At 36.2% G+C, this 16,587-nt stretch overlaps 1 protein-coding gene across 27 annotated transcripts in view; it reads left to right on the forward strand.

Annotated features, from left to right (window-relative positions):
* DST (dystonin) overlaps nucleotides 1–16,587 on the forward strand; it is a 488,734-nt gene that overhangs the window by 336,173 nt on the left and 135,974 nt on the right. For 17 of the 27 annotated variants that reach the window (XM_015136594.3, XM_077999802.1, XM_015136600.3 and 14 more), the window contains 8 exons: nucleotides 3,487–3,615; nucleotides 6,399–6,487; nucleotides 7,435–7,570; nucleotides 8,654–14,155; nucleotides 14,280–14,429; nucleotides 14,572–14,787; nucleotides 14,962–15,111; nucleotides 16,302–16,535. In XM_015136594.3, coding sequence (XP_014992080.3) covers nucleotides 3,487–3,615; nucleotides 6,399–6,487; nucleotides 7,435–7,570; nucleotides 8,654–14,155; nucleotides 14,280–14,429; nucleotides 14,572–14,787; nucleotides 14,962–15,111; nucleotides 16,302–16,535 — 6,606 coding nt within the window. Of the gene's footprint in view, nucleotides 1–551; nucleotides 3,616–6,398; nucleotides 6,488–7,434; nucleotides 7,571–8,653; nucleotides 14,156–14,279; nucleotides 14,430–14,571; nucleotides 14,788–14,961; nucleotides 15,112–16,301; nucleotides 16,536–16,587 lie in introns of those variants that run through there. The other 10 variants (XM_077999798.1, XM_015136619.3, XM_077999799.1 and 7 more) reach the window with 2 other exon arrangements.

Genomic DNA, 16,587 nt, shown 5'->3' on the forward strand with positions numbered 1-16,587 from the left:
GAGACCTTATCAGCTACCTAATGTCAAGTTTCTTCATTTGTTTCCTTTCTCTCCTAGACTAAATTTTTAAAACAATTTTGAATATGATTGGCTCTTTGTAGTTCTGACAGAAAAATAATGCTATACTTTTTCTGGTTACTTACTTGAATCTTTATTATAAATTAACACTTTAATTTTTGAATGTTTGAGATTAAACATACAGATGTAATAGATATACTGTTATATCTGTGGAGATACATTTTGAAATATGTGACTATCAAAAAAGCTAGAAGTACCAAGCAGTTAGCTTTAACTTCTAACATATTCTGTGGCTAGATTTTTGTCTTAGTCTTTAAAGATATAATTTTAATACCTTTAATTGTCATCTAAGATAAAATTCAGACTCTGAAAATAATATAATACTTATTCCTGAACCCTCCTTGGTTTGAAAGTTTTCTTCTTTTCACTAATCTCATCTTTGTAATTCAAAGAATTATGTTTGGATTGAGAATGAGTAAAGTAACATAATGTTCTTGAGTTGACTTTTAACATTTTATAAATTCCTGTTACAGATAGCTAAGAACAAGCAGTATGATATGCATACAGAAGTCACAACATTAAAACAAGAAAAAAACCCAGTTCCCAGTGCTGAAGAATGGATGCTTGAAGGGTGCAGAGCATCTGGTGGACTCAAGAAAGGGGATTTCCTTAAGAAGGGCTTAGAACCAGAGATCTTCCAGAACTTTGATGGTGATCATGCATGTTCAGTTAGGGATGATGAATTTAAGTTCCAAGGGCTTAGGCACACTGTGACTGCCAGGCAGTTGGTGGAAGCTAAGCTTCTGGACATGAGAACAATTGAGCAGCTGCGACTCGGTCTTAAGACTGTTGAAGAAGTTCAGAAAACTCTTAATAAGTTTCTGACGAAAGCCACCTCAATTGCAGGGCTTTACCTAGAATCTACAAAAGAAAAGATTTCATTTGCCTCAGCGGCCAAGAGAATCATAATAGACAAAATGATGGCTTTGGCATTTTTAGAAGCTCAAGCTGCAACAGGTTTTATAATTGATCCCATTTCAGGTCAGATATATTCTGTTGAAGATGCAGTTCTTAAAGGAGTTGTTGACCCCGAATTCAGAATTAGGCTTCTTGAGGCAGAGAAGGCAGCTGTGGGATATTCATATTCTTCTAAGACATTGTCAGTGTTTCAAGCTATGGAAAATAGAATGCTTGACAGACAAAAAGGTAAACATATCTTGGAAGCCCAGATTGCCAGTGGGGGTGTCATTGACCCCGTGAGAGGCATTCGTGTTCCTCCAGAAATTGCTCTGCAGCAGGGGTTGTTGAATAATGCCATCTTACAGTTTTTACATGAGCCATCCAGCAACACAAGAGTTTTCCTTAATCCCAATAACAAGCAAGCTCTGTATTACTCAGAATTACTGCAAATGTGTGTATTTGATGTAGAGTCCCAATGCTTTCTGTTTCCATTTGGGGAGAGGAACATTTCCAATCTCAATGTCCAAAAAACTCATAGAATTTCTGTAGTAGATACTAAAACAGGGTCAGAATTGACTGCGTATGAGGCTTTCCAGAGAAACCTGATTGAGAAAAGTATATATCTTGAACTTTCAGGGCAGCAATATCAGTGGAAGGAAGCTACATTTTTTGAATCCTATGGGCATTCTTCTCATATGCTGACTGATACTAAAACAGGATTAAATTTCAATATTAATGAGGCTATAGAGCAGGGAACAATTGACAAAGCCTTGGTCAAAAAGTATCAGGAAGGTCTCATCACACTTACAGAACTTGCTGATACTTTGCTGAGCCGGTTAGTTCCCAAGAAAGATTTGAACAGTCCTATTGCAGGGTATTGGTTGACTGCTAGTGGGGAAAGGATCTCTGTACTAAAAGCCTCCCGTAGAAATTTGGTTGATCGGATTACTGCCCTCAGATGCCTTGAAGCCCAAGTCAGTACAGGGGGCATAATTGATCCTCTTACTGGCAAAAAGTACCGAGTAGCTGAAGCTTTGCATAGAGGCCTGGTTGATGAGGGGTTTGCCCAGCAGTTGCGACAGTGTGAATTAGTAATCACAGGGATTGGCCATCCCATCACTAACAAAATGATGTCAGTGGTGGAAGCTGTGAATGCAAATATTATAAATAAGGAAATGGGAATCCGATGTTTGGAATTTCAATACTTGACAGGAGGGTTGATAGAGCCACAGGGTCACTCTCGATTATCAATAGAAGAGGCTCTCCAAGTAGGTATTATAGATGTCCTCATTGCCACAAAACTCAAAGATCAAAAGTCATATATCAGAAATATAATATGTCCTCAGACAAAAAGAAAGTTGACATATAAAGAAGCCTTAGAAAAAGCTGATTTTGATTTCCACACAGGACTTAAACTGTTAGAAGTATCTGAGCCCTTGATGACAGGAATTTCTAGCCTCTACTATTCTTCCTAATAGGACATGTTTAAATAACTGTGCAAGGGGTGATGCTGGCTGGTTCATGCCACTTTTTCAGAGTATGATCATATCGGCTACGTATGCAGTCTGTGAATTATGTAACATACTCTTTCTTGAGGGCTGCAAATTGCTGAGTGCTCAAAGTAGAGTAAGTTTTAAATTGAAAATTACATAAGATTTAATGCCCTTCAAATGGTTTCATTTAGCCTTGAGAATGGTTTTTTGAAACTTGGCCACACTAAAATGATTTTTTTTTTACATAGAATATGGGATAAACTTGATGAACTCCAAGTTCACAGCATCATTTCTTCAGAACTCCCCTTCATTGAATAGTGATCATTTATTAAATGATACACTGCACTCACTGAAAGAACATGTCATGAAGCACCGTGGAATCAAAGAGAAAGATATAAATTCATTCCCACAGCCTTCAAGCTGCAGTGTTTTAGATTGCTTCGAAAAATGAAAAAGTTTTGCCTTTTTCTGTATATAGTGACCTTCTTTGCATATTAAAATATTTACCACAACATCTCATTTCTAGTTAAGTCTTTGCACTTGAAAGCTAACGTTATGAATATTGTGTGTTGGAGGAGGGGAAGGATTTTTCTTCATTCTGTGTGTCTTCCTTATGTGTATAGTAGACATTCTGTATTCTATCAGCCTTCTATGATACCTTTTTGTCAGTACAATTATGATTGTAATGCTAATGCAAAGGCAGCAATTCAAAGATCTTCTAGTGCTTCATGAATAAAGTTGAGATTTAAAATTTGTGACATTGATGGAACAGCTGGGAGGTTAGACCAATCATTAAGGAATGTATGCTATAGCTTTCTTTGCTACCATAAACATTTTGGAGGTGCATCTGCTATGTGACATGGCAAATATGGTTAAGTGAATGAATAAAATGTTTTAGTAACCTGTGTGTGATGAAAAAAAACATTTTTACATTCTTGTTTGCTATGGAGAGGTCAGTTTAATAGCTAAGTCATTTAATGGAGTGTATATTTTTCTTACCGCTCACAACTGTCAGAAGTCACTGGAAGAAGAAAAGAAAGAGCATGTTGAAAAAGCCAAAGAATTGCAGAAATGGGTATCAAATATCAGCAAGACATTGAAAGATGCAGAGAAGGCTGGGAAACCTCCCTTCTCTATGCAAAAGGTATTCACAGAAGTCCGGGTTTAACAATAATAATATCAGAGATGTTAACTGAGTTGACACAGTTTACCTAGCACAATGTTTAATTTTTACCTTAATTTTCCCATTGTTATAGGCCACTATAATGCAAATCAGAACGATTAAATAACTTGCCCAAAGAATCAAAGTTAGTGTTTGGCAGAAGAAGCCGTTTAATTCCAAAGCCTGAATGATACATATTGTTCTTATTTTTTAGTAAATGAATTCAGTATACTGCTTTTCCTAATAGTTAGGTCTGCTTCCTGATTATTACAATGAGAATAGCTGAAGAGCATAGTCATTCTGTTGTATGTCTAGAGTAGATCCAGGCACTCCATGTCATAAAGATATGTCATCTTATTCTTACAGATGTAAACATAAAAAGTTTCAAGAACAATGAAAATACACACCAGGATATTAACATTCTTGATTATTGATTTTAGTTGTGCTTTTCTGGGTCTTTTCCATCTCATAAGGAAGTGTCTACAGTCAATCACTGGAAATTCTAGATACCATCTTTTATCCTAGTGAATTCTTTAGTCTTAATGGGCTATCTTCTGTATCCCAACTGCTTAGTGTTATGTTGGATGGCCACAGCTTGGGAGATGTCCCTGGTATCTATTGGACTGTACCACTTGAAGCTCTTAGGATGTTGGTAGTTGGGGTGTAAATTTTAATACTGCTGCTGCTGGTGATAGCAGTGGGATTGTTACTGTATTAAAAAAATAAATTTCCGCTAAGATAAGAAGGATTTTTCTCAAGGAATACTTTCCTACACTGCCCTCCTGCTCTTGTCTGACATTTAGAAATTTCAAGGGCTATCATCCAATCTTAATATTTAGCTCCCACTTTATCTAGCTCTGCATCAGTATTTGTCATCTATTAAAATAGACATTGTTGATACGACTAAATAGGGGAAAGCATCAGTGACTTGTCTTATTTTGGCTGTGATATGAGGCAAGTGTTCCTTATTTGAGGTTCTTCCTTGGAGAAGTTTACAGACCAGAGTATATACTTGAAACGTTGCTCAATTGAAATAAAGTATTCACTCATCGTCTTACATACTATATATGTGAGATGTGGAAGATATGTGGGAGATGTAGGAAAACACTTGCATTTGGTGCTTTACACCAAAAAGCTTCAAGTAATTTTAATACATATATTTCATGTAAAATATCCTTTTCCCTTTTTTTCCCCTCATTAAATAGACAACTAAAATGGGGACATAAAGCTTAACAAAGATTCGTTGGGATAATAAGTTTCTTTTAAGAAATATGGATTATAAACCCTTGGTATTTTTATATTCTGTAGTTATTTAAAAAATATATATACATATTTATATATTTGAGACAGGGTCTTGCTCTGTCACCCAGGCTGGAGTACAGTGGCATGATCACAGCTCACTGGAGCCGCAACCTTCCAAGCTCAAGTGATCCTCCTGCCTCAGCCTCCCAAGTAGCTGGAACTGCAGACACATGCCACCACACCTGGCAAATTAAAAAAATTTTTTTGTAGACATTCTTTAGTTTTAAATTCTCCAAAACATTACTAAGTCAGATTTAGACCTAGTACCCTAGATACTTCTTAATGCAGATGATGGCATTAATTATAACTAAGAACAGTTGATGGTTGTTCTGTTAAAGGAAATTTTAGTTAATATAAGTGTGTCCTTCAGAAGTCAATGCAGCCTCATGATTATCTATAGTCATGAAAAATAAACTTTAAATTGACTCTGAATAAACTTCATTGGCCCATCTTTTCATTGGCCCATTATTTCCTCTTATTTCTGCTCATTTAAAAGAATGGCAATTTCTGAAATAAGGGATTTGGAAATGATATACTGAGGGATTAGGAGAAAGTATTATGACCTCTGGCTTTTCCCCAAACAGATCAATTTTATTTCTCTGACAGATGACAGTCACAGATGACTTTTACAAAGTGGGTCTTAGCTTTAGAAATTAATTTTTTTAATAGTTAAAATTTTTTTTTAGATAGGATCTTACTGTGTCGCTCATGTGGGAGTGTAGTGGCACGACCTCAGCTCACTGTAACCTCCCCTTCCCCCGCTCAAGCAATTCTGCCTCAGCCTCCTGAGTAGCTTGGACTACAGGCATGAGCCAAAAATACTTGGATACTTTTTGTGTTTTTTGTAAAGACAAGATTTCACCGTGTTGCCCAGGCTAGTCTCAAACGCCTGAGCTCAAAACAGTCTGCCTGCCTTGGCCTCCCAGAATGCTGGGATTACAGACATGAGCCACCGCTCTCAGCTAGAAATTCTTTATTCTGGGTCTGTATACCTACAGATTATTACTTCTGCCATAATTTTTTCAAAAGGAGCATTGTATCTAGGAGCTTGGCAGAAGGAAGATACCCTTTGGAAGTAGTGTCCCACAGTCATGTGTCTTTTTGAGTACTGCAGTGCACAAGGATGACACTGGGCCAGTGCTGAGTGCCCTCCACCTCCACTGCAGGTGGAGGCCACCTTTATCCACAGCTGGACTAGGACAGATGCAGGAAATGTATAATGTATTATTATTTTCTCTTGAAAATGACGACATTAAGGATAGAGAGAGGAGCTTTCCTGATGGATTCTAAATAAAATACTCTTATCTAGACCTATGGATGGCTAATAACTGATAGGTTATTCACTTGGGTCACCCAGAAAACAGACTAGGTTTTGACTAAAGCTTGATGAATTTCTTTTTTTTAAATACTGTTGTTTACTCCTTTTGGAGGAAGAGTTTGAATGTGCCTTCTTTACCTTACAGATCTCCAGTGAGGAAATATCAACCAAAAAGGAACAGTTATCAGAAACACTTCAAGCTATGCAGCTTTTTTTGGCAAAACATGGAGATAAGTATGTTGGCTGTCATTAGCTCTTTTATTCTAAGTGGGGAAGTGTTCTTAAAAGCTTTCAGCAAAACAGAGGTGGTAAATTTTCATTGCAATGTTAAAAATGGGACTCAGACTAATCACAATTTACTTAATATAGTAAAGAGTATCGACTTAGTAATTTGATTAATTGTCACTTTTAATCTTTCTTACAACTTTGAAATGTTCTTATTATCCCCATGGAAACAGGCTCAGAGCTTAAGAATTAATAGCAAGTGGGAGGTAGAGTACAAACTCCAAGTCAAGTCTTAAATCTAAGTAGTACTCTGTGAGACTTATTCTTTGGAAAATATTTATAAATATGGTCTTCATTTTCTTAGCTGAGACCTATGGCAGCTTCATTTCTCATATTTTATCCCTACTTTTTGCAACAAAGCACTTTGTATATTTCAATCAATGCTTCACTCAGGGAAGGAATCCACCTTTTTCTTAAACCTTTTTGGATGTCCTCCTTTGGATTATTTCAGAATGACTTTATAGTACACCTTAGCAAATCAGGTTAATCCCCTTATAAATTTCCTCTTTATTTGTGCTTTAGTCTAAACAAATTTCATCTTGAGAAATGGTACTGATGGAAATGGAAATCCCCTTTTACATGTTGGGATTAACAATGAGATCTTACCCTCTGTCAGATAGCAGCAATTGTTATTTTGGAAGTTTGTATGTTAAATAAGTGTCAATACATTAGTTTGCACCCTTTCCTTCAGTCCTTTTCTCAGGCAAGGGAAAGATCCTTAGATATTTTTAAGGCCATTCTTAATTTTTCTATAGTCATACTGAGACCGGAGCAATATGTATGTGAGACTATATTTTATTTTATGATAATGTGACAAAATTTTTGAACCTAATACATCATCTTTATTTCTTGAGGATGACTTGCATTAGTCTTTTTATCATTTCTGGTTATTTTAGAATGACAGATGAAGAAAGAAATGAATTGGAAAAACAAGTGAAAACTCTTCAAGAAAGTTATAATTTATTATTCAGTGAATCTCTGAAACAGCTACAAGAATCACAAACCTCAGGAGATGTAAAGGTAGAGGAGAAGGTAATATTATTTATTTAAACACGAGGCTGTTTCAAGAAGCTTAGTTTGATTGCATGGCTCTGGAAATCTATGTCAATAATAAAGAAATGACCTTGAATTTTGTACGTAGTTAAAACATGGATTGAGTTTATTTAAATGTTTGGAGATTCCAGTGTTGTTTATTAAATGCAATCTTATACGTGCTGATCATCAGTTTCTGTGACATCTTAATCTCTGCCTTGCATGGTAAAAGAAAAAGATCATTCATTCTTCTAACTCTTCTCTTTAAAAGCCATTCTTCTGGTATAGTAGGTATTTTAATATGATAGGCTATAAAAGAGCCTGTGGGTCATCTCTAAAGGTGGCATTAATGTATTATAGAGTTTGTTTGATTTTCAGAGATATCCATGAGATTTATTTGAGTACTACAAGGCCATACATTATAGTGAGGATGCCCCAGCATCTTCTTAAAGTGTAAATCATTTAAAATTTGACTGGTACTTAAACTTTTAAAACTTGACAGTGTATATCAACAGGCCTAACATAATATTCAGTATTGAAAAAGTTATCTTTATATTTAATTTCATTACTCCTGGGAATACTTTCCACATAATTTGTCACGTTTTAGGGGTATGTAACAATTTTTCTAGTTTCTTAGTTTTTGACTATCTTTGAAGAAATCTGTATGCTGTAAACATCAATAGCATGGGGTTTGATAATCTCTTTCATGCCACTAGACTCTAATCTCACCTAAATGCAGAAAGCATGGTTTGCCTTCTCGATATGTGTTCTGTTTTCTCACTATCATCATCTACTCTGTTGTGTCCTCACTAACCTTGTCAATATACACGATATTAAGTTTTCAATTCACAGATGCATGTTGTTTTCAAAGCTTTTATCACATCCTGTGCTGTTGAATAGGTCACTGACATAGATCACTTGTGCATTTGAACTGCCTAACATTCACAACATTGCTGCGCCTTGGTAAGTAGAGGATTTTTATGTTGAAATGTATTATTTACTTTTTAAAAAACCTAACTTGCATGAAACTCCACCCACCCTTGTGTAACAGAGTGACCTGAGATTTTTGCATTTTCCTTTCAGCTGGATAAAGTGATTGCAGGCACCATCGATCAGACAACTGGAGAAGTCCTTTCAGTCTTTCAAGCAGTTTTAAGAGGCCTCATTGACTATGACACAGGAATTAGGTTGCTCGAGACACAGCTAATGATTTCTGGTCTAATTTCACCAGAATTAAGAAAGTCCTTTGAACTTAACGATGCCAAAAGTCATGGCCTTATTGATGAACAAATTCTGTGCCAACTCAAAGAACTAAATAAAGCTAAGGAGATTATTTCTGCTGCGTCACCTACCACAATTCCAGTACTGGATGCTCTGGCTCAAAGCATGATATCAGAATCCATGGCCATCAAAGTTCTTGAGATACTGCTTTCTACAGGCGCTCTGGTTATTCCAGCCACAGGAGAACAGTTGACCCTACAGAAGGCTTTCCAACAGAACTTGGTTTCCTCAGCATTATTTTCTAAAGTTCTGGAAAGACAAAATATGTGCAAAGATCTTATTGACCCCTGCACCTCTGAGAAGGTTTCTTTAATAGATATGGTACAAAGAAGTACTTTACAGGAAAACACGGGGATGTGGCTTCTACCTGTGAGACCACAAGAAGGAGGTAGAATAACATTAAAATGTGGAAGAAACTTAAGCATTTTAAGAGCAGCTCATGAAGGTCTCATAGATCGTGAAACCACGTTTAGGTTGTTAAGTGCACAGCTTCTTTCTGGAGGTCTGATCAATTCCAATTCTGGCCAAAGAATGACTGTTGAAGAAGCTGTCAGAGAAGGGGTGATTGACAGGGACACTGCTAGCAGTATCCTCACATATCAGGTTCAAACTGGTGGAATCATCCAGTCAAACCCTGCCAAACGTTTAACTGTAGACGAAGCAGTACAGTGTGATTTAATAACGTCCAGCAGTGCTCTTCTGGTACTGGAAGCTCAACGAGGCTATGTTGGACTCATTTGGCCCCATTCTGGTGAAATATTTCCCACATCATCTTCCTTGCAGCAAGAGTTGATTACAAATGAATTGGCCTACAAAATCCTGAATAGCAGGCAAAAAATAGCTGCTCTTTATATTCCAGAAAGTTCTCAAGTCATTGGTTTGGATGCTGCTAAACAGCTAGGAATTATAGACAATAACACAGCATCAATTTTAAAAAATATAATACTGCCTGATAAAATGCCAGATTTAGGAGATTTAGAAGCTTGTAAAAACGCCAGAAGATGGCTCTCTTTTTGTAAATTTCAACCCTCCACAGTTCATGATTACAGACAAGAGGATGTTTTTGATGGAGAAGAACCTGTCACTACTCAGACCTCAGAACAAACTAAAAAATTATTTCTATCTTATTTAATGATAAATAGCTATATGGATGCAAACACAGGGCAAAGGCTTTTGCTGTACGATGGAGACTTGGATGAGGCTGTTGGCATGCTACTGGAAGGCTGTCATGCAGAATTTGATGGAGATACAGCCATAAAAGAATGTCTCGATGTCTTAAGCCCCTCTGGTGTATTTCTTAATAATGCTTCAGGTAGAGAAAAGGATGAATGTACAACTGCACCAAGTAGTTTCAATAAATGTCACTGTGGAGAACCTGAACATGAAGAGACTCCTGAAAATAGAAAGTGTGCTGTAGATGAAGAATTTCATGAAATGGGAAATAATGTTATCAATAGTGAATTTTCTCAGTCAGAAAAACCGGCAAGTACAATATCAATTGATCCTAAAGTTAACAGTTCACCCAGTGTGTGTGTTCCCAGTCCCATATCACATTTAACACAGACTGAACTTGCAGACATTAGCATGCTTAGAAATGACTCTGAAAACATACTTACAAACTATGAAAATCAAAGCCAAGTGGAAACAAATGAACATGCAAGTGAATGTAGTCATTCTAAAAACATTCAAAACTTTCCAGGTGATTTGATAGAAAATCCTATTGTAAAATCGAAAATGAATAAATTCTGTGGTGTGAATGAAACAGAGAATGAAGATAATACAAACAGGGATTCGCCTATCTTTGACTATTCCCCCAGGCTAAGTGCCTTGTTAAGTCATGATAAATTGAGGCACCGTCAGGGAAGTTTTAATGATACACACACCCCAGAGAGCAATGGAAATAAGTGTGAAGCCCAAACGTTATCATTCAGTGACAAAACCATGTTATCAGGTCAAAGAATAGGAGAAAAATTTCAAGACCAGTTTCTGGGAATTGCAGCTATTAACATCAGTTTACCGGGAGAACAGTATGGACAGAAATCTTTAAATATGATTTCTAGTAATCCTCAAGTACAATGTCACAATGATAAATACATTTCAGATACTTCTGGTGAGGATGAGAAAACACATCCTGGTTTTCAGCAGATGCCTGAAGACAAGAAAAATGAGTCTGAAGTAGAAGAGTATTCCTGTGCTGTGACTCCAGGGGGTGATACTGATAATGCCATTGTATCTCTTACCTCTGCTACACCATTGCTTGATGAAACCATCAGTGCTGGTGACTATGAAACGTCACTGCTGAATGATCAGCAGAATGACACAGGAACAGACACTGATAGTGATGATGATTTTTATGACACTCCCTTGTTTGAAGACGATGACCATGATTCTCTGCTTCTTGATGGTGATGATCATGATTGCCTGCACCCTGAGGACTATGACACACTGCAAGAGGAAAACGATGAGATGGCTTCTCCTGCTGATGTTTTTTATGATGTCTTAAAAGAGAACGAAAATTCCGTGGTTCCCCAAGGGGCACTAGCTGGTAGCTTAAGTGTGAAGGGCAAAGCACAGTGTCGTCAGGATTTCCTCATGAATGTTGAGAAAGATGAATTAGATTCTGGTGAAAAAATACATTTAAATCCCGTTGACTCAGATAAGGTGAATAGACAGTCGCTGGAAACTGGATCAGAAAGGGAATGCACAAATATCCTTGAAGGAGATGAATCTGACTCATTGACTGATTATGATATTGTAGGAGGAAAAGAGAGCTTCACCGCATCATTAAAATTTGATGACAATGGCAGTTGGAGAGTAAGAAAGGAAGAGTATGTAACTGTACAGGAATTTCACTCTGATACTGATCATTTAGATTCTATGCAAAGTGAAGAAAGTTATGGGGATTATATATATGACAGTAATGATCAGGATGATGATGATAATGATGGCATTGATGAAGAAGGAGGATGTATAAGAGATGAGAATGGAAAGCGCAGGTGCCAAGATGTGGCTGAAGATATGGATATCCAGTTGTGTGCCTCTATTGTAAATGAAAACAGTGATGAAAATAAAAATACTAATAAAATGATTCTTCTGGATAAAATGCACAGTTGTAGCTCTTTAGAAAAACAGCAAAGGGTAAATGTTGTACACCTAGCATCACCTAGTGAAAATAGCTTAGCTACTGAAGAAAGCAACCTTCCAGAATATACAATTGAGATTGTTGGAAAAAGCAAAGAAAATCTGTTGAATCATGAGATGGTACTTAAGGATTTATTGCTGCCTATCATTAAAGACACTGAATGTGAAAAAACTTTTGGCCCTGCCAGTATTTCACATAATAGTAATATCAGTTCAACTTCTGAATTAGGTAATGATCTGGCAAACACAAAGGTTAAGTTGATTCAAGGGTCAGAATTGCCAGAATTGACTGATTCTGTGAAAGGTAAAGATCAATATTTTAAGAATATGGCACCAAAAATTGACTCATCTCTTGATCACCTCATATGTACTGAGCCTGATTTGATGGGAAAACCTGCTGAGGAAAGCCATTTGTCATCGATAGCCTCTGTAACTGACAAAGACCCTCAAGGAAATGGAAGCGATCTCATTAAAGGGAGAGATGGCAAAAGTGATATTCTAATAGAAGATGAAACATCAATTCAGAAAATATACTTGGGTGAAGGAGAAGTGCTTGTAGAAGGTCTAGTAGAAGAAGAAAATAGGCATCTCAAACTTTTGCCTGGTGAAAATACAAGGGATAGTTTCAAGTTAATTAATAGTCAGTTTCCATTTTCACAAATCACAAACAATGAAGAACTTAATCAGAAAGGAAGCCTTAAAAAAGCCACTGTAACTCTTAAAGATGAACCAAATAATCTACAAATAATAGTTAGTAAAAGTCCTGTGCAGTTTGAGAATCTTGAAGAAATTTTTGACACATCAGTTTCCAAAGAGATGAGTGATGACATCACTTCAGACATTACATCATGGGAAGGGAATACACATTTTGAGGAGTCATTCACTGATGGACCTGAGAAAGAGCTTGATCTGTTTACTTATTTAAAACATTGTGCTAAAAATATAAAAGCAAAAGGTGTAGCCAAACCAAATGAAGATGTCCCAAGCCATGTTTTAATAACTGCCCCTCCCATGAAAGAACATTTACAATTAGGAGTTAATAATACAAAAGAGAAGTCCACTAGTACCCAGAAAGACTCACCTATTAATGAGATGATCCAAAGTAATGATCTTTGTAGTAAAGAAAGCATCTCAGGAGGAGGAACAGAAATTTCTCAGTTCACACCAGAAAGTATTGAAGCCACACTTTCAATATTATCTCTTAAACATGTAGAAGATGTTGGGAAAAATGATTTTCTGCAGTCAGACCAGTGTGCAAATGGATTAGGAAATGATAACTCCAGTAACACTTTAAATACTGACTATTCATTCTTAGAAATTAGTAATAAGAAAGAAAGAATCGAGCAACAGCTACCAAAAGAACAAGCCTTGTCTCCAAGACCCCAAGAAAAGGAGGTTGAGATTCCCGAATTGTCTCACGTGTTTGTGGAGGATGTAAAGGATATCTTAAAAAGCAGGTTGAAAGAAGGTCATATGAACCCTCAAGAGGTTGAAGAACCTTCAGCCTGTGCAGACACTGAAATTTTAGTTCAAAATTTAATTAAACAGATTACCACATCACAGTTGGTAAATGAAGCATCTACTGTGCCCAGCGACTCTCAGATGAGTGACTCTTCTGGAGTTTCCCCCATGAGTAACTCATCAGAATTAAAGGCAGAAAGTAGAGATGATCCTTTCTGTCTTGGAAATCTTAAGTCTGAGCTTCTCCTTAATATATTGAAGCAAGATCAACATAGCCAGAAAATTACAGGACTATTTGAATTGATGAGAGAATTAACTCATATGGAGTATGACCTAGAGAAAAGAGGCATTACATCTAAAGTACTTCCACTGCAACTTGAAAATATTTTCTACAAGCTGCTTGCTGATGGATATTCAGAAAAAATAGAACATGCTGGAGACTTTAATCAAAAAGCATGTTCTACATCTGAGATGATGGAAGAAAAGCCACACATTCTTAGTGATATTAAAAGCAAAGAAGTAAACCACTATTCTCCTAATTTAGAAACTGTAAAAGAAATTGGACTAGAAAGCTCTACTGTGTGTGCATCAGCATTGCCAAGAGATGAGAAGCTTAAGGATCTGTGTGATGATTTCCCAAGCCATTTGGAATGTATTTCAGGGTCAAAAGAAACGGCTTCTGGAGATAGCTCAACCGAACAAGTAAGTTGACTTACACATTTTGTACAGAAATAGCTGCATGAACCATGTGAGAATAATCCCATACAATTTGCTTTAAAAATCTGCATAAAGGTTGTTGAATTAAAATGTCCAACCTTGTTTTTAGTTTTCCAGTGAATTACAGCAGTGTTTACAGCACACTGAAAAAATGCATGAGTATTTGACATTGCTTCAAGATATGAAACCCCCCTTAGACAACCAGGAATCTCTGGATAACAACCTGGAAGCTTTGAAGAATCAACTTAGACAGTTGGAGGTAAGAATTGTCTACTGCCTTTTTAAGGATGGTAGTCAGCTGATGTATGACTGGGAAAAAGAAGCAGAACACTTCTATGTTTCATGTTTATATTTGTGTTTTACACAAATAGTAAATAGGTCCGGGATATATTTCTTTGCAGACATTTGAATTGGGATTAGCTCCAATTGCTGTTATTTTAAGAAAAGATATGAAGTTGGCCGAAGAGTTTTTAAAGTCTCTTCCCAGTGACTTTCCCAGAGGACATCTTGAAGAACTGAGTATTAGCCACCAGAGTTTGAAGACCGCCTTCTCTTCCCTCAGCAATGTGGCTTCAGAAAGAACGAAACAGATCATGCTTGCAATTGACTCTGAAATGGTAGGCATAAAATGTCAAAATTTTGATTTATGAAGAAAATTTTATTATTTGAGGATTTAGTCATAAGATGGAGTATTTTATTTTTAGATTGTTAAACCCATAAACCAGAGTCATTATTTGTAAGAATTTGACATTTTTGGGAAAGACAACTGAATGCATAATTTTTTTTTCTAGTCTAAACTAGCAGTTTCCCATGAAGAATTTCTGCAGAAACTTAAGTCATTCTCAGATTGGATATCAGAGAAGAGCAGATCTGTGAAGGATATTGAGATTGTGAATGTTCAAGATTCTGAATATGTAAAGAAACGTTTGGAGTTTCTCAAGGCAAGTATCAAAACAAAGATGACAAACTATATTTTAAAACCTATGGCTTTAATATAACAAGTGTTTAGAATATATGACTTCGCTAAGGCTATAAAGGATTATTTCCTTTGTCTCTAGAGATGTCTTTATTCATAGTTGACACAACTATAAAAAACCTTAAGGGTGCCATTCTGATGCTATCCCAAATGCCTTATCAAACTCTTACACCACTGACGTGTTGAGATTTTTATTTATATATTTATTTATGCATTAGTCACATAAATATATAATAATATGAATTCGCCATATAAAAATCGTCATGTAAATACATAATAGTATATGTGGTACAGTCATGCCTCACTTAATGATGAAGATACATTCTGAGAAATGCATTGTTAGGTGATTTTGTGTTTTGCAGACAACAAAGAGTGTACTTACACAGACCTAGATGGCATCCCTTACTACACACCTAGACTGTATGATGTACCTGTTGCTCCGAGGCTACAAACCTGTACGGCATGTTACTGTACTGACTACTGTAGGCAGTTGTAACACAGTGGTATTTGTGTATCTAAACATAGAAAAAGTACAGGAAAAATAAGGCATTGTAATCTTATGGGACCACCATTTGATATGTGACCTGTTGTATGTGGCTCATGACTGTGTTTATATGTTAGTCACTTTTGGCATCCTTTTTTTTTTTTTTCCAAGTTCTTAATTTGAACAGCATTCCTCATGAACAATGATTAGGCTCCTGGCCTGAGAGTCAGAAAACTGAAATTCTGGCATATTTCATTCATATTTCAAATCCCCCATGGTATTATTTATATCTTATCACAATTACATGGATGTTGTAAATGTTAGCAAGTAATATTTTAAGGTAGATGTTTCTCTTCAGTGTGCTAAATATACCTAAGTTAGGTCTTTTCCTTTTGTCAGAGTTATATTTTAAGTGCAATGTGACAGGTAAAGATAAACCATTTTTAGAGGGGTTATATATCTTTTTATATAATACTAACTACCATGGTATTTAAATAATTAATTTATCATTTATTACTGGATGATAAACAGATTTTTGATGAATAGCAAAAAAATTCATAAAACTTGCATTCCCTGATGTGAGAAGTGTATTTACAAAATATAAATGTTATTGTTAATATAATTATCATGGCTTAGCTTTCTACTGATAACTTTTACCACTTTTTTAACAGAATGTATTAAAAGACCTTGGACATACCAAAATGCAGCTGGAGACTACTGCCTTCGATGTGCAGTTCTTCATTTCTGAATATGCACAGGATCTGTCTCCCAACCAAAGCAAACAACTGCTGAGGCTCTTAAATACAACTCAGAAGTGTTTTCTTGATGTACAGGAGTCAGTGACTACCCAGGTGGAACGTTTAGAGACTCAGTTACATCTAGAACAAGATCTTGATGATCAGAAGGTTTGCCTTTCTTCGTGGAGTTGGCATTCTTTGTTTTTAGTGTGAAACTATA

Source organism: Macaca mulatta, chromosome 4, assembly GCF_049350105.2.
Source record: "Macaca mulatta isolate MMU2019108-1 chromosome 4, T2T-MMU8v2.0, whole genome shotgun sequence".
Lineage (NCBI taxonomy): Eukaryota > Metazoa > Chordata > Mammalia > Primates > Cercopithecidae > Macaca > Macaca mulatta.